Source organism: Delphinapterus leucas, chromosome 4 (assembly GCF_059928025.1).
Source record: "Delphinapterus leucas isolate spDelLeu-1000000601 "Yukka" chromosome 4, BTC_Dleu_Yukka2, whole genome shotgun sequence".
Lineage (NCBI taxonomy): Eukaryota > Metazoa > Chordata > Mammalia > Artiodactyla > Monodontidae > Delphinapterus > Delphinapterus leucas.
In genome coordinates, this window is record NC_143132.1 from 135,208,989 (window position 1) to 135,235,500 (window position 26,512).

At 41.4% G+C, this 26,512-nt stretch overlaps 2 protein-coding genes and 1 pseudogene across 7 annotated transcripts in view; 2 read left to right on the forward strand and 1 right to left on the reverse strand.

Moving 5' to 3' along the window:
• LOC111179197 (inhibitor of carbonic anhydrase) overlaps positions 1–11,638 on the reverse strand; it is a 45,057-nt gene extending 33,419 nt beyond the window's left edge. Inside the window, exons 1-2 of the mRNA XM_022582523.2 lie at positions 11,304–11,638; positions 1,621–1,793 (exon numbers count right to left, since the gene is read on the reverse strand). Coding sequence (XP_022438231.2) covers positions 1,621–1,793; positions 11,304–11,346 — 216 coding nt within the window. The 5' untranslated portion in view covers positions 11,347–11,638. The remainder of the gene's footprint in view (positions 1–1,620; positions 1,794–11,303) is intronic.
• LOC149749444 (small ribosomal subunit protein eS21 pseudogene) lies at positions 4,554–6,479 on the forward strand (annotated as a pseudogene).
• Positions 11,639–25,032: 13,394 nt separating the features above from the next.
• The window catches only part of TOPBP1 (DNA topoisomerase II binding protein 1), a 77,677-nt gene continuing 76,197 nt past the window's right edge, over positions 25,033–26,512 (forward strand). For 5 of the 6 annotated variants that reach the window (XR_016393141.1, XM_089911130.1, XM_089911132.1 and 2 more), the window contains exons 1-2: positions 25,034–25,235; positions 25,876–25,966. Coding sequence is in view for 5 of the 6 variants with exons in the window: in XM_089911130.1 (XP_089767256.1) it covers positions 25,883–25,966 (84 nt within the window). In the remaining variant the exon portion in view is untranslated. Of the gene's footprint in view, positions 25,236–25,875; positions 25,967–26,512 lie in introns of all 6 variants that reach the window. The other variant, XM_089911131.1, reaches the window with a different exon arrangement.

Genomic DNA, 26,512 nt, shown 5'->3' on the forward strand with positions numbered 1-26,512 from the left:
CTTAAGGTGGTTTTATTTGCATCCTTTGATTATTATAAAGGATGAACATTTTCCCTTCCTTACTTGTATCGTCTATTAGTTGTCATTTCTGTGAGTAGTTTGTTTATAGCTTGTTATTCTTAAGCATTTCTTATAAATTTAAATGACATCTTTACATAGCTTTTACACTACACTGTTTCGTTATAGCTGATGTGAATATATTTTTCTGTATGCTTAGGGCTTTAATCTTTTTCCTTTGTCAGAGACTTAAAATTTTTACATTTCCAAATTTGTCTACTTCTGTGATTTATCTTTTTATATCTATCTACATTAGTCAAATTGAGTCAAGCTGGGAGTTTATTTTGGTAAATGGATTAAAAATCTCACTTGATTTTATTTCTAAATGGCTATCCAGTTGTCCAACTAAAGAATCCTTTCTCAGACATTTGTTTGGAAAGTATGCCTTATCATACAATATCTAAATCTATGTGTATGTAACCATTAAGCCTAGGACCAGACTGCCTTAGTGTTGGACATTCATCATAGTTTGCATCTACATCATATCATGTAGATAATTAGACAGATGGATGTATGTATAGAAAGCTCGGAAGATGTCTGAATTTTGTTCTCTTCCAGATCTTCTACATCTGTCCGAGGACCCTGTTCTTTGTAATGCTGTTATTAAATATGTTATAGTTTCAGGCAGGCCTCAGCTACTCCCCAGCTCATTTTATTTTTCATAATACTATTTTATATTCTCACCCACACTTCTTCTTAAGAATTGTAAACTTATTTTACTGACTTTTTAAATTTTATAATATAATTTTGATAAAAATTATATTAAATTTATGAATTAACTTTGGGAAAATGTGCACATATATGAAGTTTAGTCTTCCTGTCTGGGAATATGGCATATGTTTTAATTTATTAATAAGTACTGTTCATTTGTCTCAGACTTTTGTATTACATTTATAATAATCTTACGGATCTCTCATATGATTTTTTTCCCTGCAACATTTTTCTGTATATCATTTTAAATGTAAATGAGATCACAATTTGGGGTTATTTTTCCCCAACTAGTGACTGTTGATATATGAAAATGACATTAATTGTGATATATTTATCTTTTACCAAACTAATTTTTTCATTAATAATTATGGTAACATTTCTTTTGATTCCATTGTACTTTCTAGGCGTGCAAGCATCTGAAAATATTGATATTTTGTTTGTTTCTATCTCATATGTATTTTATATCATTGCATTACTAGGAAATTCCAAAAACAATATTAAGTAATAATAGTGATACTACAGCTTCTTGTTTATTTATGAGTCTTTATAGATTTCTCTTTCAGTGCAATTCTGGCTTTGCTTTACCGTGACCATTTTCACTGAATCCTTCTCTATCAGTTGTTTAATTATTATTATTGTTGTTTTCACTATTAATGAATGTTGAGCACCTATATTTTCATCTACACATAGTCTCTGTACTTTCAAGTCTTTAGCTTATTTCTTTCTCCTCTAAAGCATGGTCTAGTTCCTTGGGGGAGAAAGTTGTTCTGAAGCAATAAACTATAACAAGTACAAAAAAAGAAGGAGAAAGTATGGATTTTCTTCCACTCTTCTTAGGCAGCAGTGACTTACCACAATGGCCTTGATGCACTCAAGGTAAGAGGTTCTCTTCACACAGGTGACATGAGGACCATCCACTGAAAGGACATTATTCATGTTGTCACGGAAGCTGTAGCACTTATTGGCCTCATGACTTGAGACAGTGCACCATCTCACAGTTTTTTCAGGGACAGCCAGACACAGCCCTATGGGAGACAGGCCAGGGGTGTAAGTGACCCACAGCACTCACCTTTCTCTGCTGTAAGAAGAAGGTAAAGACAAAGTCAAGGGTTGGCTGAGAGGGGTAGACACAAATTGGACTGGCTGCCTGGCCCACATAAATTCTCAGGTGCCATTTCTCTGGTTGTGCCTTTTCCCTTGGAGAAAAAAGCCAAAGCATCCCCCAAAAGTTAAATACAGAATTATCATATGACCCAGAAATTCCACTCATAAGTATATACCCAAAAGAATTGAAAACAGATACTCAAATACATATATACAAATATTCAGAGCAGCACTTTTCACAATGGTCAAAAAAGGTGGAAACAACCCAAATGCACAGCAATGAATGAATTGATAAGCAAAATATAGTACATCCACAAAATGGAATATAATCTACCGTAAAAAGAGTAAAGTACTGCTACATGCTACAGCACTGATAAAGCTCAAAAATAATACGTTAAATGAAAGAAGCCAGACACAAGAGGCCACACATTATATGACTCCATTTATATGAAATATCTAGAATAAGTAAATCTATAGAGGCAGAAAGCAAATTGGTGGTGGCCAGGGGCTGGGGAAGAGGAGGATGGGTACAGGATGCTCTCTTGGGGTGTTGGAACTATGGTGGAACTAGATAGAGGTGGTAGTTGCATAACCCTGTGAACATACTAAATACCACTGAATTGTATACTTTTAAATGATTAATTTCATTTTAGTGAATTTCACACCAAAAAAGAAAATAGCATTATGGGAAGGAAGATTTGGGCCTAATGATTTAATCTTTGTCTTGGCATTAGATACTCTAACCTTACATGGTAGTAACTGCTGGGGCATTAAAATCAGTGTCTGTTCATTTCACTGGCACTTTAGGCTGTAGTAATTAGTGTTAACAATAATGCAAAGGCAAAATGCTGTTTACAGAACTGTGGTATTTGAGCAAAATGTCATCTTAGATGAAATCTAGCAGATGAAAGTAACAGCAGTCACAGCTATGAATTTTTGAGGAGGCCCTGTGTGTCAGGCAGTGGGCCAGGCACATGACCCTCCTCGAATGCCCACAATTGTCCTGCTGGTTAAATACTGGTGTTCCCATTTTGTAGATGAGTTTAAACAAGCAAACAAAAAAACTGTCAGAGACATCAAATAACTTGAGATGAAGCTAATACTTGAAACACCCAGGTCTGTTTGGCTCCAAAGCCTGTATTGTGTCTTAACTGTCTGCAAGTAGGAAATATCAAAATAAATGGGACAGGAGATGTCAAATTTCCTTAGAGAGAATCCCATACCAAAGACAGGGAGTGACAAATGGAGTGCTTCAGCTCTGTTTTGAACAGGCCTTCGATAGTAGCTGCCAGGGTAGAAGAGCCAGTGAGAGAATGGAGCTGTCAGGACAGATGCCCTTGCGCAGAATAGAAGTGTGTGGAGTAATAGCTCATATTGCATTTTGAGCCTTTCAAAGCATGTTTATTCTGCTTGCCAATACAGATTCTTAAAACGTTTCTGCTCTTAGAAATGACTGATAACTGTAGAGACAATACAACTCTATAAATGAAAATAGCTTTGTAAGCAGGTTAAGTTACACAAAGAGCCACTGTATACAATTGCAGTTTTTTTTTCTTTTTCAAAGGTTTGCACTTACTGAGAAAGCCTTTTTGAAAGTCTATTTTCAGTCACCTGTGCTTATGGTCAAATGATTAAAACTGTAGCTTTTGAATTTCTGATGTTTTAAAATTATTTATTTATTTATTATTGAATGAAAGATTCTTTAAATTCTACCGTGCTTTACAATTTCCAAAAGTTTCACACAGATAATTTCATATAATCCTATAATAATCTTTTATTCCCTCTCCTACCTATATATTGCCCCTCATCCCCTCCCTCTCCCCGGTGGTAATCACTAGTTCATTCAGTGTGAGTATAAAATAGGGTGAATGATATTTGCATCGTTAGGGGAAACGCTAAAGTCTTGACAAAAACACGGTACTAAAGCAGGGAACTAAACAAATAAAACACAAAACAAACAAACAAAAAATCAAACCAGGATGGGCTTCTGTTTCCACCTATGAGAAATAACTGATATGGGACTTGCCCTAGCACTTTAAACAGGTGAGAAAAAAAAAAAAAAAACCTGGGGAAAAACATACGAAAAAAATGTTCTAACACATTGGACAACAGGAAGTGCAGGACTGTGATCCCTGAGAGAAGGGAAACAAATAAAGTAAGCCCTGTAATCACACTAGCTTTCTTCCTGGACAAAATGTCCAGATAGCAGGGCAGAGAAGAGAAAAGAAACAGCCCGATGGTCACCCCAAGTTGAGGAGACAGAGATCATAGTTTCGTAAGGTGGAGGCAATTAGAATGTGCAGCACAGGGTACCAAAGAGCAGGGAATGCAAAAAGAGAGGAGGAAGAGAAGAGAGATTGAGATCCAGAATTGTCACACCTTGGAGATTCTGGCTAAATATCAATTTGAGCATTGTGGAGGCCAGGCAAGGACAACTGCTAGGGAAAGAAAATTTAATAGGGAGCCTAAACCAAACATTTCTCAGAACTCAAATGGGGTTAGGAATCATTTGGGTTCCCACCATTCAGAGTGGAGAAAATCTTATTGAATAAATAGTGCATTTATGAAAGATTCCATAAGTAAGCTAAACTAGATCTAGAAAGAAGGGTATTCTAGACACTGCCTAAACATCTTGAAAATTAGTCTTGAGAAGGTTAAGCTGATCTGAAGACATTATGAGTGCCTGTCAGAAAAAAAGGTTGACACTCCTTAAATTAAAAAAAAAAAGCAAAAACCAAAAACCAAAATACAGTACTCAGCAAGGTAAAATTCACAGTATCCAGCAACCAATAAAATTAATCACAAGTGAAGGTGCAGGAAAATGTAATCCATAACCAGGAGGAAAATCAGTCAATACAATCAGAACCAGAAATGAAAGAGATGAGGAAATTAACAGAAAATAGCTTTAAAACAGCTATTTTAAATATTATAAGTATGCTCGGAGCGTTAAAGAAAAACATGAACATCAGCGCTGCTGGGGGATGTGGCGCTTCCTTTCTGCTCCCATGCTTGTTGTGGTGCCACCAGACATGCCCTCAACATGCAAAATGATGCCAGAGAGTTCGTGGACCTGTATTTGCCGCAGAAATACCCTGCCAGCAACCGCATCATCAGCGCCAAAGACCACGCGTCAGTCCAGGTGAACTTGGCTGAGGTCAACAAAGTAACAGGCAGGTTCAACACCCAGTTCAAAACCTAGGCTATCTGTGGGGCCATTCACAGGATGGGAGAGTCAGATGATGCCATTCTCCGACTGGCCAAGGCCCATGGCATACTCTCAAAGAACTTCTGACTGGAGAGGATCATGGATGTGGAATATTTGCCATAAGTAAATAGTGAACCCTACCCCCAAGAAAAGAAAAACATGAGCATAATGAGGAAACAAATATAAGATGTAAGGCGCCAAAAAGAATTCCTAGAGATGAAAAATAGAATATCTGAAATAAAAATTCCAGTGGATAAGATTAACAGCTGATTAGATATGCGGAAGAAAAAAGATGATCTAGAAGACATTATTACAAACTATCTAAAATGAAGCAGAGAGAAAGAAAGATAGAAAAACAAATGATCAGAGCCTCAGTGACTTGTCATACAGTATCAAGTGATCTAACATATGTGTAACTGGAGTCCAGGATAAAAAAGGGGGGAAGGGGCAAGAAAAAATATGTGAAGAAAGATTTGGCCAGAATTTTTGCTAATATTATGAAAATGACAAACTCCCAGTTCTAAAGCAACCAGAGAAAAGAGACAAAATTAGGTACAGAGGAGCAAAGACAATAAATGTCTCAGACTTTTTGTCAGAAACCACACAAGTCATAGACAATGGAATATCCTTAAAGTGCTAAAAGGAAAATAACTTGCTAACCTAGAAATCTAAAACCAATGAAAATAACTTTCAGAACTGAAGGCAAAAATAAACTTTTCCAGACAAACAAATGTTGGGAGAATTTGGGTACAGCAGACTTGCACTATAATGAATGTTAAAGGAAGTTCCAGACCCAAGTGGTTACACTCATGAAATCTATCAAACACTTAACAGAAATAACACCAATGTGGCAAAAACGATCTTATAAAGTAGAGAAGAAAGTAATACTCCTAACTCATTTTCTAAGGCCAGCATTAACCTGATACCAAATCCAAACAAAGACATTATAAGTAAAGAAAACTACAACCAAATATTCCCCATGAACATAGACACAAAAATCATTTACAAAATATTAACAAATCAAACGCAGCCAAAAAAAAATTCTTAAGTACATGAACACACACACACACACACACACACACACAGAGGTTTATCCCTTGCCCAGGAATGTGAAGTTGAATTAATGTGCAAAAACTAATCAGTATAGCTCACCATATTACAGAATAAAACAGAAAAATTCATACGATTATCTCTATAGAACAGAAAAGGCACTTGCCAATTCAAAATTCCAAGCAAAGTAAGAATAGAAAGGAATGTCCTCAACCTGATAAAGAACATCTAGAAAAAACCCCACAGTTAATATTATACCTAATGGTGAAAGACTGAATGCTTTCCCCTTCAGGTCAGAAACAAGGCAAAGATTGACATTCTCTTCACTTCTGTTTAACACTGTATTAGAGGTCTTAACCATTTTAACAAAGCTCAAAAGAGAAACAAAAGGCATACAGGTTGGAAAAGAAGATAGAAAATTGTCTATATTCACAGATAACATGTTTCTCTACACAGAAAATTTTAAGGAATAAATGATTTAGAAAGGTCTTAGGATCTGAGGTCAAAGCGCTAAAATCAGTTGAATCTCTACAAAGCTAAAAAGAAAAAACTGTAAAATGAAACTTTAAAAATACTACTTACGGGCTTCCCTGGTGGCGCAGTGGTTGAGAGTCCGCCTGCCGATGCAGGGGACGCGGGTTCATGCCCCGGTCCGGGAGGATCCCACGTGCCACGGAGCGGCTGGGCCCGTGAGCCATGGCCGCTGAGCCTGCGCGTCCGGAGCCTGTGCTCCGCAACGGGAGAGGCCACAACAGTGAGAGGCCCACATACCGCAAAAAAAAATAAATAAATAAATAAAAAATAATACTTACAATGGCTTTCAAAGATATGCAATATCAGAACTTCCCTGGTGGTCCAGTGGTAAAAAACCCACCTTCCAATGCAGGGGACACGGGTTCCATTCCTGGTGGAGGAACTAAGATCCCACATGCCACGGGGCAACTAAGCCCTTGTGCCACAACTACTGAGCTCACATGCCTCAACAAGAGAGCCCACCTGCCGCCAACTACAGAGCCCACGCGCCCTGGAGCCTGCACACCACAACTAGAGAGAGAAAAACCTGCACGCCACAAGTAGAGAGAAGCCTGAGCACCACAACAAAGAGCCCGTGCCGCAACGAAAGATCCCATATGCCTCAACGAAGATCCAGCGTTCCAAAACTAAGACCTGATACAGCCAAGAAAAATGAAAGAAAATAAGAAAAAAAATCTAAAATAGATATATATATGAAATATTAGGGATAAATTTAACAAATTATGAACAAGAGCTGTACATGAAAACTACAAAAAATTTCCAAGATAAATGAAAGAAGACCTAAATAAATAGATATAGAATGTTCATGGATTAGAAAACTCAATATTGTTAAGATGCCAAGCCTCAAAATAATCTATAAATTAAATGCTATCTCAATAATAATCCAAGCCTAATTGTTTTTTATAGAATTTGATAACCTGATTCAAAATTGTGTTTGGATATGCAAAAGATCTAAACGGCCAAACCAACACTGAAGTAGTACAATAGAGTTGGAGGATTTATACTACCTGATTTCAAGACTTATTATAAAGCTACAGTAACCAAGACAGTGTGATATTGGCACAAGGAGAGATATAAAGCTTAACGTAACAGAACAAAGAGTCTAGAAATTGACCCATATATATAGGGTCAGTAGATTTTCAACAAAGCTGCCGAGGTAATTCAGTGAAAAAAGGATATTCTTTTCGAAAACAAGTCCTGGAATAACTGGATATTCATATGAGAAAAGTGAATCCCAACTCTTACTTTATACCATACACAAAAATTAACTAAAAATGTATCATAGACCAAAACATAAAAGCTGAAGCTATAAAACTTCTAAAATAAAACAAAGAGGAAACTATTGCAACTTTGGGGGTAGCCAATTATATCAATATTTTTAGAGAGGACACAAAACATAATAACAAAAAATAAAAATTAGGTAAGGGAACCTGATCAAAATGTAAAACATCTGCTCTTCAGAAAGTATCATTGAGAAAATGGAGGGCTTCCCTGGTGGCACAGTGAATCCGCCTGCCAATGCAGGGGACACGGGTTTGAGCTCTGGTCCAGGAAGATCCCAGATGCTGTGGAGTAACTAAGCCCATGCGCCACAACTACTGAGCCAGTGAGACTAGAGCCTGTGCTCTGAAACACGAGAAGCCACTGAAATGAGAAGCTCGCGCATGGCAACAAAGAGTAGCCCCTGCTCACCATAACTAGAGAAAGCCCATGTGCCGCAACAAAGACCCAGTGCAGCCAAAAATAAATAAATAAAATTAATTATTTTATTGGTGGTGTGATGAATTGGGAGATTGGGATGGACATATATACACTAATATGTATAAAATGGATAACTAATAAGAACCTGCTGTATAAAAAAATAGAATTCAAAAAAAATTAATTAATTAAAGAAAATGGAAAGCTAAGCTACAACATTATTACTCATCAGGGAAATGCAATTTAAAACCATTGTGAGGTACTACACACACCTATCAGAATGGCTAAATGTGAAAATATTGACAACACCAAGTGTTAGCGGGATGTGGAGCAACTGAAATTATCATACTGTGGGTGGGAATGGAAAATGGTACAACTACTCAAAAAAGTTTGACATTTTCTTAACAAGTTAAACGTAACTTACCATTATGACCCAGCAATGCTACTCCTAGATATTTACCCAAAACAAATGAAAATATACGTCCACCCAAAGACTTGTACACTAACATTCATAGCAGCTTTAGTCATAATATCCCAAACTGGAGACAACCTAAACATCCACTAAGAAATGAATGGAAAACAAACTGTGATAAAGTCATACCATGGAATACTACTAAGCAATAAAAAGGAATGAACTTTGATACATACAACAATGTGGATAAATCTCTAAACAATTGTGCTGAATGAAACAAGCCAGACACAAAAGACTATGTAGTGCATGATTCCATTTACATGAAATCCTAGAAAAGGAAAAACTTACCTAAAGTGGGAAAAAATGGGAATGACTGGGAAGGGGTAGGGGACAGTTTGGGAGTGATGGAAATGTTTTATATTTTGATTGTGGTGGTAGTTATGGGGGTAGGCATATTTCTTGAAATTCATTGAACTATGTATACTTGTAGGAGAGCATTTTATTAAAAGCAAGTTATGCTTCAATAAAAATGATTTTAAAAAGAAAGAGTGTGTGCAAGCAAGCTAAGTGTCAATGGAGTCAAGTAACCTAAACTAGGCCAGCCATCAATAACACTCCATTCAACCATGTGACAATTTCAAGAAGGGGCAATCAGAGCCCACCGTGGATATTTCAATCTGCTCCTAGAAGGGAAAAGCTGCTGGTGGCCACATGCTCACTGCATGGAGAAATCTCTTCCCCAGAAGAGCAAAAGGCAGGGAAAGGAGGTGGCAGCCAAGGTGGAGGTACAGGCTGTACTGAGCCCCTGGTTCTTGGCTCTTGCAAGGCCTATTGATCACCATTCCCACGCCTCTGACACTTTTAGTTTAAGCTAGTTTGGTTACATTCCTGTCATCTGCCACCAGAAGGGTTTTTATAGGAAAAGAACACTGAGCTTTGAAGAAAGCACGTCCTCGATTCCAGCCTTGTCCAGTGGCCAAGAGAGAAGGAATGTTGGGATGGAGTGGGCGGAGGGCCAGGGAGAGGCAGCTCTTGCCTCTGTTTAGTAAACACAGAGCCGACTGGGAAAGTGAACTTTTGGTCAGTGCCTGACACTGCCAAGAGAGGGGATGGGGGGAGAACAAACAACAGAAGCCCTGTTCAGGAAGAATACGGGAGAGGCCAGGGGGCTGCACTCTGGATTTTTTGCAGCCATAGTTGGACCACAGCTGTAGCAACATTGCCAGCCTTCCCCAGCCCCATCAGAGCTCCCCGTGTGGCCCTAGGTGGCAGCACTGGGCCAAGGAGGGCCACCCCCATCCCTGAAAGCACTCCTTGCCTTTCCTGCCTTCTTCTGCTCAGCCCAGGTTATGCCTCCCCCCATGATAGATACCCTACCCCAGAAATGATTTAAGACAGCCTGAGACCTGACAGAATCAGGGCTGGACAGAACCCAGTTGTCCCGCCAAGCAGGGGTCTCCACCTGCATGAGGTCAGTGACTTTGCACCATTACCTTCCTTACAGTTACCCAGCCAAGAGCCCTGACAGTCCCCCAACACGGGAAGGGGCCCCCTACATTTACGTGCAGGATTTTTTTTCCAGTGATAACTCACCTGTGCCTACAGCTCTGCCCTTAGGTACATGACTTCATGTCACTTTCACAGCAACTGTGTGTTTGCTGTGAAAAAGTAATTTCTACTGAACTGAGGAGGAAATCAGCTCAGAGAGGAGGGCAAGGGACCACCCAGTCACATGGCACCGAGTGGCAGGTGGATTCCATTCTAGGGTGATTGTTTCTGCCCTATATTCCTCCACCTGCCTAGTGTGTAGTCGGGATGGGAGGCATTGTACAGTTCAGAGCAGGAAAGATCCTTCTGGTTAGATACCTGACATGACAAGCTTCCCTGATGTGCCCCTCCCCCTCTTAATAATAGTCCTTGAGCCCTCGGAAAAATTCCCTTCCCTCCTCTGACCCTGTTTCCTTCACTGTAAACTGGACGAACAGCCTCCAGGCCAGGGGTCATGAACTTTTTCTGTACTGGGCTAGCTAGGCAATTACTAGTTTTGTGGGCCATACAGTCTTTGTGGCAACTCTCCACTCTGCCCTTAAAGCCTGAAAGCAGCCGTGGACAATACCTGAATGAGCATGATCGTGTTGCAATGAAGTTTTATTTATGGACGCTGACATTTGAATTTCACATAATTCTTATGTGTCAAGCTATTTTTCTTTTTATTTTCTTTCACACATGTAAAGATGTAAAACCCATTCTTAGCTCGTTCGGCTGTGTATCAGGCAGCTGGCGGGATTTGGTCGGCTGGTCAGAGTTTGCGAACTCCTGCCCTAGCCTGCAGGGTTTCTGCAAGGGCGAAAGTTGGTCAGGTGCACTGATGCACCACCGGCGGTGGAAGGCACGTTGGAGCCAGCCAGGCGCTGGGTTGCTTCGAAGCCGCCTAGACGAGGCAGTGCAGTGTCCCGCCGTGGCTGACCCTCGGCTGGCACCCGGTCCCATCCTAAACGGCCGGCCCCCACCCGGCTCCCAGTGCGCACTCACCCAGGACCCCCGCGCACAGCACGGAGCAGACCGCGAGCCTCATTCTCCTCGGCGGCGCGCGACTCCTACCCGGCTCCCGGGGCCTCGGCCAACTTTACCTGCCCGCGAGGGGGCGGATCCGCCTCCTCCGAAGGGTTCGCCCTTCCGGCCCATTGCCTTCGCCACACCCCCACCCCTCTCCCAGACAGCTCGCAGGGGCTCGCTGCGGCTGCACCTCTGCCCAGCGCCCGGAACTGAGAGGCTGGATCTCTGCTCGCGGGCTAGTAGTCCTCACCCCGGAGGTACGAACCGCAGCAACCCCGGAGCCCGCTGGACAGAGAAGCCGAGGCCCAAGATGAGAGTGACCGCCTGGGCCCCAGGTTAGTTACTAGAATGCGGGTTCCTTGACCCCCTGGACAAGCAACTCTTCGATGTCTCCAACACAGACTCTTCGGGACTGAGGGGCGGTCCACTAGGTGAACACTGTGGACCCTTACCCCAGGAGAGCATGTGCACACGCATACACAACGTTTTGAACGCAATTTTCAGGTATCCTCAGACTCTTCCTCCAAAAGCGTCTCGTTGCCCACTCCGGGTCCCTCCCCCACCCCCAATCCCCCTGACACGGTCTCCTGCAACCCTGGCTGAAGTCTGAGGTCAGGTGAAGCGCTGAACCCTGGGAGGGCTGCTTCTACTCACCAGTGCAGCCCGCAGCCCCATCCTCCTGAAGTCTATGAGCTCTGCCTGGGGGAAGTCTTCCGAATTTAGATTTTTCAAAATTTTTCTTGAAGTGTAATAAACATACATAAAACTTAACATATCCTAAGTATACAACTTGAGCAATTATCACCAAGTGAGCACACCCCTGTAACCAGCACCCACATCAAGAAACAGAACGTTAACAGAGTGGGGGGTGCCTCTCCTCCAATTACTTCCCATCTCCCCACAAAGATATCCATTATCTTGACTTCTGGCAACATAGACTAATTCTGCTGATTGTTTAACTTTACAGAGATGGAATCATACAATATGTACAATGTTGCATCTGACTTCTTTCTGGTTACATTTGTAAGATTCATCTATGTTGTTGTGTATAGTTGCCCGTCAGGAGATCTTGGTGTTGCATATGACCCCATATTGTATATGCAGGACTTGCTATTTATCCTGCCTGTTGATGATAGTGGTTTCTAGTGGGCTCTTATAGTGAGTGCTGCTGTGAACATTCTAGTACATGTCTTTTCCTGCACACAGGTATACATTTCTGCAGGATATTTTCCTGGGAGGGTAACTGCTTGGTAATAAAGTAGGCATATGTTCAACTCATAGATACTGCCAAACACTTTTCCCAAGTGGTTGAACCAATTTCCACTCCCACATTAAGAGTACAAGAGTTTGGCTGTTCCATATTTTTACTGTTTTGCTGGGAGTGTTGTTGGTTTTGCACCATAATTTTGAGTTTTTTCTGATGACTAATGAGGTTGAGTATCTTTATATGTTTATTAGCTATTTAAATGCCCTCTTGTTCAAGTCTTTTGCCCTGGATACACTTTAAGTAGACTTTCTCTCAAGTTAAGTATTAGGACTGGCAATATAGTAATTCAAACCACAGACCAAGACTCATCTAATAATGCATCCTCAAAACTGAGTCTTAAGACTGTAAGAATGTATTATAATTGAATTTAAACAGTTTATTATTTTAGCCCACCATAACTCTTTATTCTGCCCCCCTCTTCTTGTGCGCAAAGGGTGAATCTTTGCTAAGGAAATACTGTTGTTTGTTTCAGCTCCTACCAAAATTATGAAAAGTTCTTCCCTCTGTCAGAGATTAACCCTGCCTTCCACTGAGGCCAGAGATAGTCCTGAGGGAGTAGGAAGAGGTTGTAAGTCACAGAATTCACAAGGTCAAAGGCATGAGACTATTATACACAAACCTGGGCTCTCCTCCCCTTCTCTTACACACACACACACACACACACACTGTCTCACACATATACCTCAAAGTAAACAATGTATCCTCTTCCTTCCATATCTTACAGACATCACCATCATTGGACAACTAATGGGAGATTGTCCCCATTCTCTCCCCCTTCACACCACCTCTAGCCAGCTAAGTTGAGTTTTCAATTCAAGAAATGTATTGTCTCTATGTGCCAGATAACTAGGGACAGGATAGAGTGAGGAGGGGACCTCTCACATCTGGTCAGCTTTCAAGGTGACCGTCTGGGCTTTGGAGTAAGACCAGCTGGAGGGCACAGAGAAAGGCTTAGGAGCCTTGGTCACACAAGGTCCGTGCTGTGCAGAGAGGCTGTCGGGGTCCCTGAGACCACATCCCATATGCTCATGAGCTGGAAATAGCCAGCATATTTCTGGTCAGAGATTAAAGCAACCTCTAGACCAGCAATCTGCTGAACACCATCTCAAAGGAAAGGATGAACATGTCCCCTCCTTGGTGAGACACTCATCAGGGGGTTCTTGGCACGGGGTTTGTCCCAGAGACTGCTATGGTGTAAACCCTTACTCTGGGCCTGCTGTGATGGTGACACAAAGTCCTGAAGGCCACCTGCTGCCCCCCCATGCCAAAGATACTAGAGGCCAGAGATTCCACGTTGGGACTCAGCTACTTCTGTGTCTCCTTCCACTCAAGGAATCCTTCGATCTTTAGAATTTTTGAAAATGAGAATAGCAGCCTCTTCCTCTTTTTAATCTAGAGAAAAAGGGATTTATATCTTTTTAATGTGAACCTTTTATTGAACTTATACATACATATAGAAAGTATACATCATGTGTACAACCTATGGATTAACACGGCATGAACACACCCATGTAACCAGCACTCAGATAAAGAGAATATTACCAGCTCCCTAGGAGCCCCCTCATCCAACTTAGAATCACCAGTGATCAAAAGTAACCATTATTCTGATTTCAAACACCACAGATGTTTCACCTGTTTTTGTATTTCACACAAATGGAATCATAAAGTAAGCACTGTTTTCTGTCTTGCTTCTTTGTCCAAATGTAATATTCATGACAGTCAACCATGCTGTTTCATATACTGTAATTTGTTCATTCTCATTACTGGGTGGTATTCCAATAGTGAATATATCAATGACTATTGATGGACATTTGGGGTTTTTTGTTTTTCAATTTGAGGCTATTATGAGGTAATACTGCTGTGAAAATTTTTGTACGTTTCTGTTGGTGAGCATGTGTCTGCATTTCTGTTGATTATACACGCAAGGGCACGATTGCTGAATCTCAGCATATGTCTATGTTCAGCTTTCATAAGTGTTGCCACACTGTTTCTAAAGTAGTCGTACACTTCCCACTCTCCTCCCACTCCCACCAGCGTATGAAAGTTCCAGTTGCCTCACATCATTGTCAACCCTTGGTTTGGGCTGACTTTTTAATTTTAACTCTCCTGGAGCATATGATGAAGTTCACTGTAGTTTTAATATTAATTTCCCTGATGACTAATAAAGTTGAACACTTTTTCACATGTTTATTGGTGATTCAGATATCTTCTTTTGTGATATACCTATTTTTTATTGGATTATTTTCACATTTTTTATGTTGTAGGAGTTCTTTATTTATTCTAGATATGAGAACTGTGAAGGACATATGTATTTCAAATATCTTCTTCCATTTTATGGGTTATCTTTCACTCTCTTGATGGTGTCTTTTAATAAACAGAAGTTTTATATATTTCTGAGTCCTATTTCAACATTTTCCTTTATGTTTAGCACTTTTTGTAAACTGTTTAAGAAATCTTTGCCTGTCCCAACTTCATGAAAATATTCTCTTATGTTTCCTTCTAGAAGCTTTATAGTTTTACCCCTCACATTTAGATCTAGAATCCACCTGGAATTGAGTTTTTTAAAAAAACACAGACATTTATTTTCCATTCATGTGAACGAGAAATTAGGTTAAAAGAAGTGGATGACTTTTCTTAACATGACATTTTTTTGCCCCAAATATTCACTCAGTAGGTCTCCTGGAATTTAACAAATGATGTATAGACCCTGTAATTTGTGCTATATAACTACAGTTATAAACTGAATAACTTAGTGAGCTATAGCATGATGTCACAGAAGACAAGGCTAAGGCACATGGCCTAGATCTTTTTGGAACTGATATTTGTGAATGGTATGGGATAGAAGCCTGTATTCATTTCTCCTTCCATATGTGTGCCCAGTTGACCCAGCACCATTTACTTGAAAGATAATTCTTTTTTTACTGCACTTTAGTATAAACTTTGTCAAAAATCAGGTAACTGTCTATGTGTTTCTAGACTCTCCACTCTGTTCCACTAAGCTATATATCAACCCTTCCACTTATATCTGTCTCAGTCTCTGTAACTTTATAATAAGTCTTGATATCTCAGTGAAGACACCCATGTCTAGAGTTTTATTGGTGGAAAGGTTTTCAATTCCAGATTAAATTTCTTTAATAGCTAAAGAAATGTTCAGATATTCTGATTCTTCAAGTCTTGGTATTGCTAAGTTTTTCAAGAAAGTTACCCATTTCATCTAAATTTCAAATTTATTGATGTAAAGTTGTGCACAATATTATCTTTATTCATTTTTTATGTTTACCAGTTTATTATAAAGGATATAGATGAATGACCAGATGAAGAGGTTCATTGGTGAGGTCTGGAAGGGTCCTGTTACAGGAGCTTCTGTCCCTGAGAAACTGGGATGCACCGTCCTCCCAGCACGTGAAAGTGTTCACCAACCTGGAAGCTCTTATACATTTTTAATGTGTGGAGGATCCTTGCTATAATTTTCTTTTTCATTTCTGATATTGGTAATTTATGTTTTCTCCTTTTTCTTGATTAGTATTGCCAAGGTTTTACCTATTTTATTAATTTTCATAAGGAGCCAACTTTTGGCTTTGTTGATTTTCTCTATGGTAAATTCACTTGTTGATTTCTGCTTTCTTGACTTTCTTTGGGCTTTGTTCTTTTTCTGGATTTTATAAAAGGAAGTTAAGATCATTGATTTTCAGCCTCTCTTCTACTCTAATATATGCATTGAAGGCTCCAAATTTCCTTTTCCTTGATATATTATTATATCTTTATGATTATCTAAAATATATTCAAATATATATTCTAATTCAAAATATATTCCAATTTTCATTGTGATTTCTTGTTTAACTCATAGTTTATTTAGAAATGTACTGCTTAATTTCCAGTGTTTTCAATTTCCTGGTTATCTTTTGTTATTTATGTCTAACTGAGTTCCACTATGGTACGATAACATACTCAGAATGATTTCAGTCTTTTGAAATGTGCTGAAGGTTGTTTGGTGGCCCAGCATACAGTTACTTTTTGTTGTTTAATATGCATTTTAAAATAATGAGTATTCTATGGCTGTTGGGTAAAGTGTTTTATTTATAATGCTATACATAAATCAAATACATACATATGTGTGTTATATACATATATACACACACACACCACACACACATTGAAAATTGTGTTGTTCAGCTCTATAATTGTTTTAATCCGATTTTTCTATTAGCACTGGAGAGAAGTGTGTTCCCCACTATGATTGTGGATTTGTCTATTTCTTGTTTTAATGCTGCTGACCTTTGCTTTATATATTTTAAAACTATGTTTTTGAGTACATACATATTTGAGATTGTGATACCTTACTGTTAGGTTATTCCCTTTATAATTCTAATCATTATGAAGTGCCTCTTTTTATCTCTAGTAATGTTTCTTGCTTTAGAGTCTTGTGTAATATTGGGGTAGTTACACCGGCTTTCTTCTGGCTATTGTATGCATCATATATTTTTTAATCCTTTTGTGTTCAGTGTTTCTGTGTCCTTATATTTAAAGTGTGTCTTTTACAAGCAGCATATATTTTAAAAACTCCATGTGACAATCTTAGACTTTAATTGGCATATAGTTTGTTGACATTTAATGTAATTACTGATATGTTAGAGTGTTATCTGACACCTTATATTTGTTTTCTATTTGGCTCACCTGTTTTTAATGTGCAAATCTTCTGGCAGAGCATTTTCTCAGGATTTTTAATGTTTTTAACTAACAGTTTGTAGAGTTTGTTCTTTTCTTCCATAACTTTAATAATGTCACTGTATTGTGTTCTTTTGTCTATAATTTCTGTTGAGAAGTCAACTGAGGTCAACTGTTGTTCCTTTGAAGGTAATTTGTCTTTTTCCTCTGGCTGCTTTTAAAATATTCCCTTTATCTTCTTCATGTTCTTTGGTTTGACCATCATATGCCTAAGTGTGATTTTACCCTAGCTGTGAAGGTTTGGGCTAATTTTCTTTATCACTTTTGGAAAATTCTCAGCCATTGTTTGTTTAAATATCCCTCCTGCCTATTCTGTTGATTCTACTTCTACAACTATAATTGTATGTGTAGTAATCCCTTTTTAAAAATATTTATTTATTTATTTTGGCTGGTCTTAGTCGCGGAACATGGGATCTTTGTTGCGGCGTGCGGGATCTTTGTTGCGGCATGCAGACTCAGTTGCGGCGTGCGGGATCTAGTATCCCGACCAGGCATTGAACCGGGGCCCCCTGCATTGGGAGCGTGGAGTCTTACCCACTGGACCACCAGGGAAGTCCCTGTAGTAATCTTTTTCAAATGCACACATGTATCATGCCTTTTTCTGTATTTCCATTTTTTTCCTTGTGTTTCAGTTTGGATATTTTATATTAAACTAACTTTCAGTTTACTAATCCTCTCTTCTTTGCATCTATTGTATTGTTAAATCTACTTAATGAGAAATTAACATAAATTATTGCCTTTTTCATGTAAACTCAAATTTCAGACTTTTTAGGGGGAGTAAAACAGGCTCTTTGCTGTTTAGAATGTTCTTTCTGAGTTGCAAAAATTCTCTTTCCATGGTTTTGTAATTCCTGTATTCCCCCATTCAGTCTTGGCTGCCACAAGTGCAAAGACACTTTTTCTTGCATCTTTAGTGGAACGATTGCCTTTTTCACTGCTAGAATTTCCATTTTTATTTCTTCTTCATAGATTCCAATTCTCAAATGAAATTCTCCACCTTTTTCACCCTTTTATTCTACTAAGAAGATAAAATGGGGACTGATCACTTTCATCCAATCGAGGTTTGGCTGAATCAAGACTAGCCTGCAGTTTTGATAGGCTCCTATGTCTACCCACTGAAAGCCTGGTGTGGTGGGCAGAAAAATGGCCCCCAAAGACATCCATGTCCTAATCTCACAAACTGTGAATATGTTATGCTACATGGCAAGGGAGGATTAACGTTGCAGATGGAACTAAAGTTGCTAGCCAGGCAATTTGGGAATAAAGAGATCATCCTAAATTATCTGTGAGGGTCAATGTAATCACAAGCAAGGGTCCTTTAAATGTGGAAGAGGGAAGCAGAAGGGTTAGTGTCTGAATAAGGCAAAGAAAGCCTGCAGTTGCTGGCTTTGAAGATGGAATGGGCTGCAGTCATGAGCCAAGAAACGTGAGCAGCTCTAAAGCAGGAAAAGCCAGAAAATGGGTTCTCCTATGGAGCCTTCAGAAAGGAGAGCAGCCCTGCTGACAACTTGAGTTTAGCCCAGTGAGACCCATTTCAGACTTTAGTCCTACAAAACTGTAATATAATAAATCTGTGTTGTTTTAAGCCACTTAATTTGTGGTGATTGTTACAGCAGCAATAGGAAACTAATACACCTGGTATATACTTTGGGCCCTCTCTAAGGTGTGGAATTATATTTTTTGCCTCCCTTTCCACGGAACTTCAAATTGTGCCAAATATCTTAAGGGGAGAACTGGTCATTTATCAGGCTTAGTTCTCTGCACCTCCCTTCTCATTGGGATCTTGTCTCCACTTGTGTTTTTCCAGCCGTGAGACTGCCAAAGCTCTGCTAGCAGTAGCCCTCTGCTCAGGCAAAACCAGATACCTCTTACCTTGTACCAGGAAGTGGTAAATTCCCCCAAGGAAATGTGGTTGCAGAATGTCATCTCACCTCCCTGGGTTACCCCTTCCCTTTTCCAGAAATTTGGCACCTCTAATGTCTAATGCTCTTAAATAGGTTTTCTGGTGCTTTATCCACATCTAGATGTGCTCAACAAGAGCACAGTTCTTGAACAAGCTACTTCACCATTACAGAAGCACAAATGAGGACATTAACTACTAATTTGTAATCTTTATTTTTGAAGATTCTAGTATATTGTTACTGAATGAATGAATTTTACAAGTTATTGTGCTCACAACTGCTCTAACTCCTCATTTATTCATACCTTTGAAAGGAAATAGGGTCTATGAGGGCAGAGACCACATTCTTCTTGTTCAGCATGCTAACCCTAGGTTGGAAAACAGTGCCTGGTATAAGACTCAAAAAAAAATGATCAAATATATGACAATTATGATGAATAAATGCATGTAAAGGATTGACTCAAAAGGAGGTTGAACAATCTTCTCTGTAGGCCTGTGGACAAAAATCAAATAGGGTCAAGAGGTGAGCATTGCTCCTAAGGTTAATGATCTACCTAAAGCTAACACAGCCTAAATCCAATAGACCAAGATGCCCTCTGACCTCTGAGTGGAGCAAACTCTGGAAAATTCCTGTGTACCGGAACAAAGTCATATTGCAAAGGAAGGACATCCATACTCCTAAAGCCATCTCTGTTGTTTTGGCACAATCTCTCTAACAGCAGAGCAGGAGGTTAGGAGATTGTATTGTAGGAAACAAGTTAAAGACTTCATTATGGCCTTTGGAAAATTAGGAATTTGTGAATTTATCATTAACTGTGTGCGAGGCACTGAGCTAAGTGCTTTTCAGATATTAATTTATAGCAACTCCATAAGGTAGGTGCTATTGTCATCCTCATTTCATACAGGAAGAAAGCAAAGTACAGAGAGGTTAAGTTACTTGCCGAAGGTCAGACAGCCAGTACATGTCAGAGCCGGCAATCAAACTAGGCAGCCTACTTCCAAGTCCAAGCTCTCCCCATGTGGCCTCTGGCATTTGTCTCTGAAGCAGTTTCACTTTCCTCTTTCCAAGGGCCTTTGTGGTAATAAAAACAGTTTTTGAAGTGGCAGCACATTTGTTTAAACCCTGGCAACTTCAGAATTGATTAGGTTGGTACTAGTTGACATAACAGATGAAACTCCTGATCTCAATGGTTTAACATAATGGAAGTTGGCTTCTTGCCAATATAAAACCCAGATGGCAGCAGTGGTCTTGTTTGGTTGGAGAGGCAGGGATGGGGAGTTCACCTTCATAGCTCTGGTCAGTCATTCAGAGATCCAGGCTAAGAGATGCTCTGCCATTTTCAACATGTGGTTTCCAATATTGCCTTGTGTATTGACATCTAGAATAAGGAATTGTGTAAGGCGGTACGAGAAGTTTCCATGACCCAGGCCTGGAAGTGCTAAACATCACTTCTACCTATATTCTATTGGTTATAACTCAGTCACACGATCCCATGGAGATGCAAATAGGATGGGAACTGGAATCCCTGGCTTGGGCAACTTTGTCCCAGCAACAACACACACTATCAAAGAGGACCGCATGCCTTGGGTCTTTTGTCTCAGTTTGAGTTTCCCCAGAAAGCACACTTTTAGACAAGCCTTTCTAAATGTTTTATTTGGTAAGTGAAGAAACAAAGGTTAGAGAATGGGGAAGGGAGACAGGGATGAGAAGGCATCCAAAGGATGTACTGACAGGTCAGTTAGCACTGTGGAGACTGGGGCTTAATTCCACTGGGGAAACTCTGGGAGCCAGGGTAGAATATCCCATTAAGAGGCTTGCAAACAAGAGTCTTTATACACGAACTCCTGTCAGTCATTGTTTGAGGGTTTTTTCCCATGGGTCATAAATCCCCTTGCCTTCTGGGATACTGTGCAGGTGGCTAAGCAGACTGCTGGTGCCAGAGAATGGCTTCATGCAAAGGAATGCAGTGCTGGCAATTGGAAGTTTCCCAATATGTCTGTGAGTGGTAAGGCTGAGGGGATATGTATGGGATACTAAGGATCTGCTACACAGTCTCAGCCAGAGTCCACGGGATGGTCCAGTGACATGTGGACTAACAAGACCAGTTGTTGCCCACCCCTCACCCTGACCCAGTCGCATACCTGATATACAATGGTGGAGCAGGGACAGAATAATTACAATAAAATTCCTTTTCAGAAAGGGAAGGAGGGGAGACTCCTAGCTGTTGCTGATCAGCATTAACTTTGAAGTCCTACTGGGCAGGCATTGGGTGGTTCCTCTGCCTGATTAGATCCAGGTTCTGCTCTCTGAAAGCAGTTCCTTTGCTCATTGCTCTCCAAGGTCCCTGGCCCCTCCCTCTGGGATGGTCTTCCTTTTCTATCAATATTATCCTCTCTAGCCAGGTCTGGACGGGGTACTGAGGAGCTTGTGCTCCGTGGGGGCTGTATGACTTTTCACCCACTTCTGACTATGCAAGCTTGAAGGTTGTACAAAGTTTGAATACTCCAGATTTCTGGTTTTCTTCACAAAACAATGAACCTTCAGAACCTTAGTAACCTTCAGATCTATTTGCTCCCAGTCAGTTTCACACATACAAGACAAGGTCAAGGGCAAGGCCTGACTGATGAGGCTGGTGAAGATACATGAGACACGTTTATTATTCCATAGATAGCAAAAAGGAAGAAGCCAAAGGTGCCAGCTCCCTGGGTCCTTACCCACACACCAAAAAGGATGACACTGAAAGGGCTGGTGGCTGCAACTTGAGTTGTGGGAAACCCCATCACTGGGGAGCCAAATCTAGATGGTAGCTAAGTCGTTTTATATTCTGTAGCTCTATTCTGAGGGGAGTGGTGCAGAAAGCCCCACACTTCATCAGAATCTGGGAGGTGATGAGAAACTATCTGATGACAGCCTTCCGGGGGAGGCAGGAAGACAAGTGGGAGGTGGCCTCCATCCTCTCATGTTCCTGCAGGATCACAGAGTGTTTTGGCTCACATATGCTGCAATCCCAACCTTAGCCTGCATGGATGTGTGCACGTCTGCCAGGAAGCCATGGCAGAGCTGCTCCCCTACAGTAGGTGCCACACCACAGTTCTCTCCTGGACTAATTTTCATGCTTGATTGCTATCCTTGGCCCCAAACCTTTCTCTCTCAATTAATGGTGCCTACCCAGCTTGGGTGGGAGGACCACACTCTTAACTAGGTCTTTTCCACGTGGATGGGTTGTAATGTACGTTTGTTCTGGAAAACCTCTCTTGGGTTTCTCTCTCACTTTTAGAGCCTAGATGCAGTCAGCTTTTCCAACCCTGCAAATCGCCAGTTTTGGACTTTTTAATTCCTTTTATTTTTTGCTTGCAAACAAGCCAGTTCTTCCCTGAGTTTACCACTTTCTTATAATGCCTAATTAAATGCAGCCAATAGCAAACAACACGTGCCACTAACATTCTATTTTACCTCCTCTTCCCAACACTTCAGCAGACTCAGTAGGCCTATGTTCTACCTTCCAGGTACTGAAGACAACAGTTTAAATAAGTATTTTGCCACAGCAAAGACTATTTCTGCAGCAAGAAAGATGGTTTACTAATCTCATTTTTAAATTATACATCCCCTTATTTGTACATATTTATTCATTTACAGCACTGGAAACAAATCTAAAACCCTATCCCTGAAAAAAAATCTACTTTTAGTTTACGTTCTAGTTTTCAGAAATCTTACGTAGCAAAACATAACAAGAAATACTCATATTCCCACCATCCATATTTTAGAAGTAACTATTTTGTCATATTTGTTTCCTGTATTTTTTCATTTTACAAACACATAAAGTTCCCTTTAATTCTACTCCAAGCAGGGTCTGGAGTGACTGGCTGTAGGTGACAGAAGGGCCAAGGAAACAGGGAAGGAAGGGGGAAGTTAATGCCCAGACCCCAACTTCACAGGCAGCTGCCTGAGGACACATCACAACTATTCCCCACGGTCACCAATATCTTCATGGACCACAACCCATATAACCATTTTCACCTTTCCCTAAGGGACTGCTATTCAAGCAAACGTTAATATGCATCAGAATCATCCTGAGGGCTTGTTAAAACACAGGGCAGCGGCCCCATCCTGGACCCCAGCAGACCTGTGGTCAGACTCAAGAACGCTCACATCTAACACGTTCTCAGGCGACACTGATGCCGCTGGTCCAGACACCACACTACCTAGAGAACCACTGCTTTAGCCAATGCCCAAGACTAGGTACCTCAGGGACAGACACAGAACCTCTCTGCCCATGTGGAGACACGGATGGGAAAACTCGTCACCTGGTCTCCTATTCTGAAGAGGAGATCAACTCCCCAGCTATTCAAAGCCAGCCACTAAAAGCTAAAGGGCTGATTTCATCTTCATCCTCCTCCTCTTCAGTAGCAGCATCTATGACTCCCCTCCTCCCCCTCTGAGGCATCCACTGGGCCCCAGAAACGTCAGGAATGGGATCCTGCCCCAGCGCAGACATGGGTGGCAGTATGTGACAGGGCAGTATGTGCGGTGGGTCAGGAAGGGCAGGGGTCTCCAGTCACGGTGCCTCTGCCCAAACCCAGGTGCAGCCACTTCCCGGCTGTGTGGCCCTGGGCAAGTCACACCGTCCCTGAGCCTCACTTGCCCATCTACGTGATGTGGCCAGCGATGTGCATGTTCTAGAGGACTGCCGAGCGGAGTGAGCAGAAGCAGTCCAAGCAGGAGCCCTCTGTCCACTGTGACGCCCCACGACAGACCTGCTCCTTCACGATGGACTGCGGCAGTGTCATCTCTCTCTCTCTTTTTTGTTTAACAACTCTACTAACTTTGGTTTATTTGTAAGGCTTTCCTCACTCCCTCCCTGACAACAGGCCTTTACCTTTGAGCCTCAGTGTTACTGATTCTGACTCACGTTCCACAGGTGTGTTCACACACTGCTGATCTTTGCCATCTTGAGACACTAAAAACAATTGAAGTACAGGTCATGAAACTGTCACATTACTCAAGTCCTGATTTTCTCAATCTCAGTAGTCAAGAATAAGATGAGGAAAAACGCTAACTAAGCAGTTTGTCATTGGCCGTCAACAAGCGGAGATCCTGCAGTCCTATTTCACCTCCTCTCCCCTGACCTGTGCTATTTGAACATTAGGTTCCATCCCAGAATCTGCCCAACACTCGGGGAATTACAGAGAAAGAAAATGAGATGCTCACTGAAGGGGGTGGTGTGGCACTCCTGAAGAAGTTGGCAAAGACCCAGGTGTGTAATTCACGTCATCCTGACATCTTTCTTCCCTTTAGACCTCTTGGCTGTGGTAGCTGGTGAGTACATTCGGACTATACTGGAGGAAAAAGAATCCAGTCCGCCAGTCCATGGAATCAAAAAGACTTGGATGCAGTCTTAATTCTACCACTTACTGTGACCTTGAACCCGTCATATACCTTCCCTAAGCCTCAGTTTTTACATCTGTAAAATGGAGATACCACTATTTGCCTCACAGAGTTGTTTTGGATAATATATGGTTTCTCAGTATAAAATATTTATTAAAGAAACCTTTTTCCTGCCTATAATTTTTGATGTGCTAGGGCCTCCTCTAAGGAACTGGCCTGCGGCCCCGCCCGCTAGCCGTGGGCGCTTGGCCAGCTCCCAGCGGAGCACAGGCCCGCTCTTGCAAGCCCTGATCGCTAGGCTCCCACCTCGAGGCTCCAACCTCAACGCTCCTGGTACCCCTTGCCCCCGGCCCAGCGCGCCACGCGCCCCACCCACCTCCGCAGCCTTACGTCTCCGCCCTCCTCCCGCAACTGCGGTGGCGTCACTTCCGCCGGAAGGGGCGGGCGCGTCCGCGCGGCTGGCGCGAAAGTTGGGTCGCGGTTCGGCAATTTCCGGGTCTGCGCTTGCTAGGGCTGGGGGCGCCGCAGGGGGCGGCGGTTGTGCGCCGGGCTGGCGCCCGACCCCAGCCGCCGTCCCACGGGCCGCGGGGCCCCCCACTCGCTGCCTGGAGACTCCCAGGCTCCACCCAGGTGAGTGAGGCTCGGAGTAAGGACCCAGCTCCCTCCCGCCGCCCCGCTGGGGGGTCGCGGTGCTGCCTCTGGCCTTCCGAGCCCTGGTTTCCGGACCTTGTAACCGGCCCCTGGACCGGCGGATAGGACTTAGACGCCGGAGAGGGAGTAACTGCGGCTGGACCGAGAGCCGGGCCTTTCCCTGGGACCTGGGGAGCTAGAGCGTCCGGCCTTTTAGGCGCCTGACTTTGCTGGCTGGCTTTCATGTTTATATTTGAAGTCCGTTTATTGAGGGCTGAACCTACCTCGAGGGCCGCGGATACCCACAGGGACCGATTCGTTCTGAGCATCCTTAAGCATAATGCAATTGAATGACTATTGGCTTAGGGGACTTAGCCCCAGAGCAAAGGTCCTAGATATATTCAGTTTAGCGTACATTAATTTCGTTTTCTGATTTGCAAGGATTGGTGTTGTCATCTTTTTCCTTGATTGTGCCCACATTCCATTGTTTGTTACAAATCGTAATGGACGAATTCATGGGCAAGGCCGGAATGTTTGTGCTGTGGCATTCTTGTCTTCGCAGAAGAATAGGTGCTTTAAAACATTTAACTTAATATGTAATGTGTTTTTGTTCTTGTTCATGGTTCCTTTATTTTGACAGTTCAGAAATGTCCCACAATGATAAAGAACCGCTTTTTGTGAAGTTTTTAAAGTCTTCAGACAATTCTGAATGTTTTTTTAAAGCTCTTGAGGTAAGACTACTTGAAAATGTCTTGTTTGATGCTGTGAATTCATTTTCTTGTTTTCAGTGTTTTTGATTTATTAGGCCTTTTTGTCTTAGTCATAGTTATTTTATTTTCATGATAGTTTTACTGTAGTCTACATTCATAAGTATCTCATTGTTACACAGTTTTGAATTGATATTAGTATATCACTGTATTTTGGGGGGCTTAAAATCTTTAATGACATTTCTATTGACAGTGATGGACCTACTATTCTTGGAAATTGTTTTCTTTTGTCTACTAACCATAGACCTTTGTGTGTTGAAAAAATTTGAGTCAGTCCTATATTGGTTACACTTCATTTTTGTTGTTGTTAATTGTTAACTATGTCTCATTATGTACAGTATTATATTATCTAGGTAGTGTAGAGCCTTGCTACTCACAGACCACAGTAGCATCACCATGGCCTGAGAGTTGGACCCCAACTCAGACTTACCAGTTGGAATCTGCTTTTTAACAAGATCCTGTGTACGTTAAAGTTTAAGGAACACTGTTGTAGCAGGTTTTTCTTTAAAG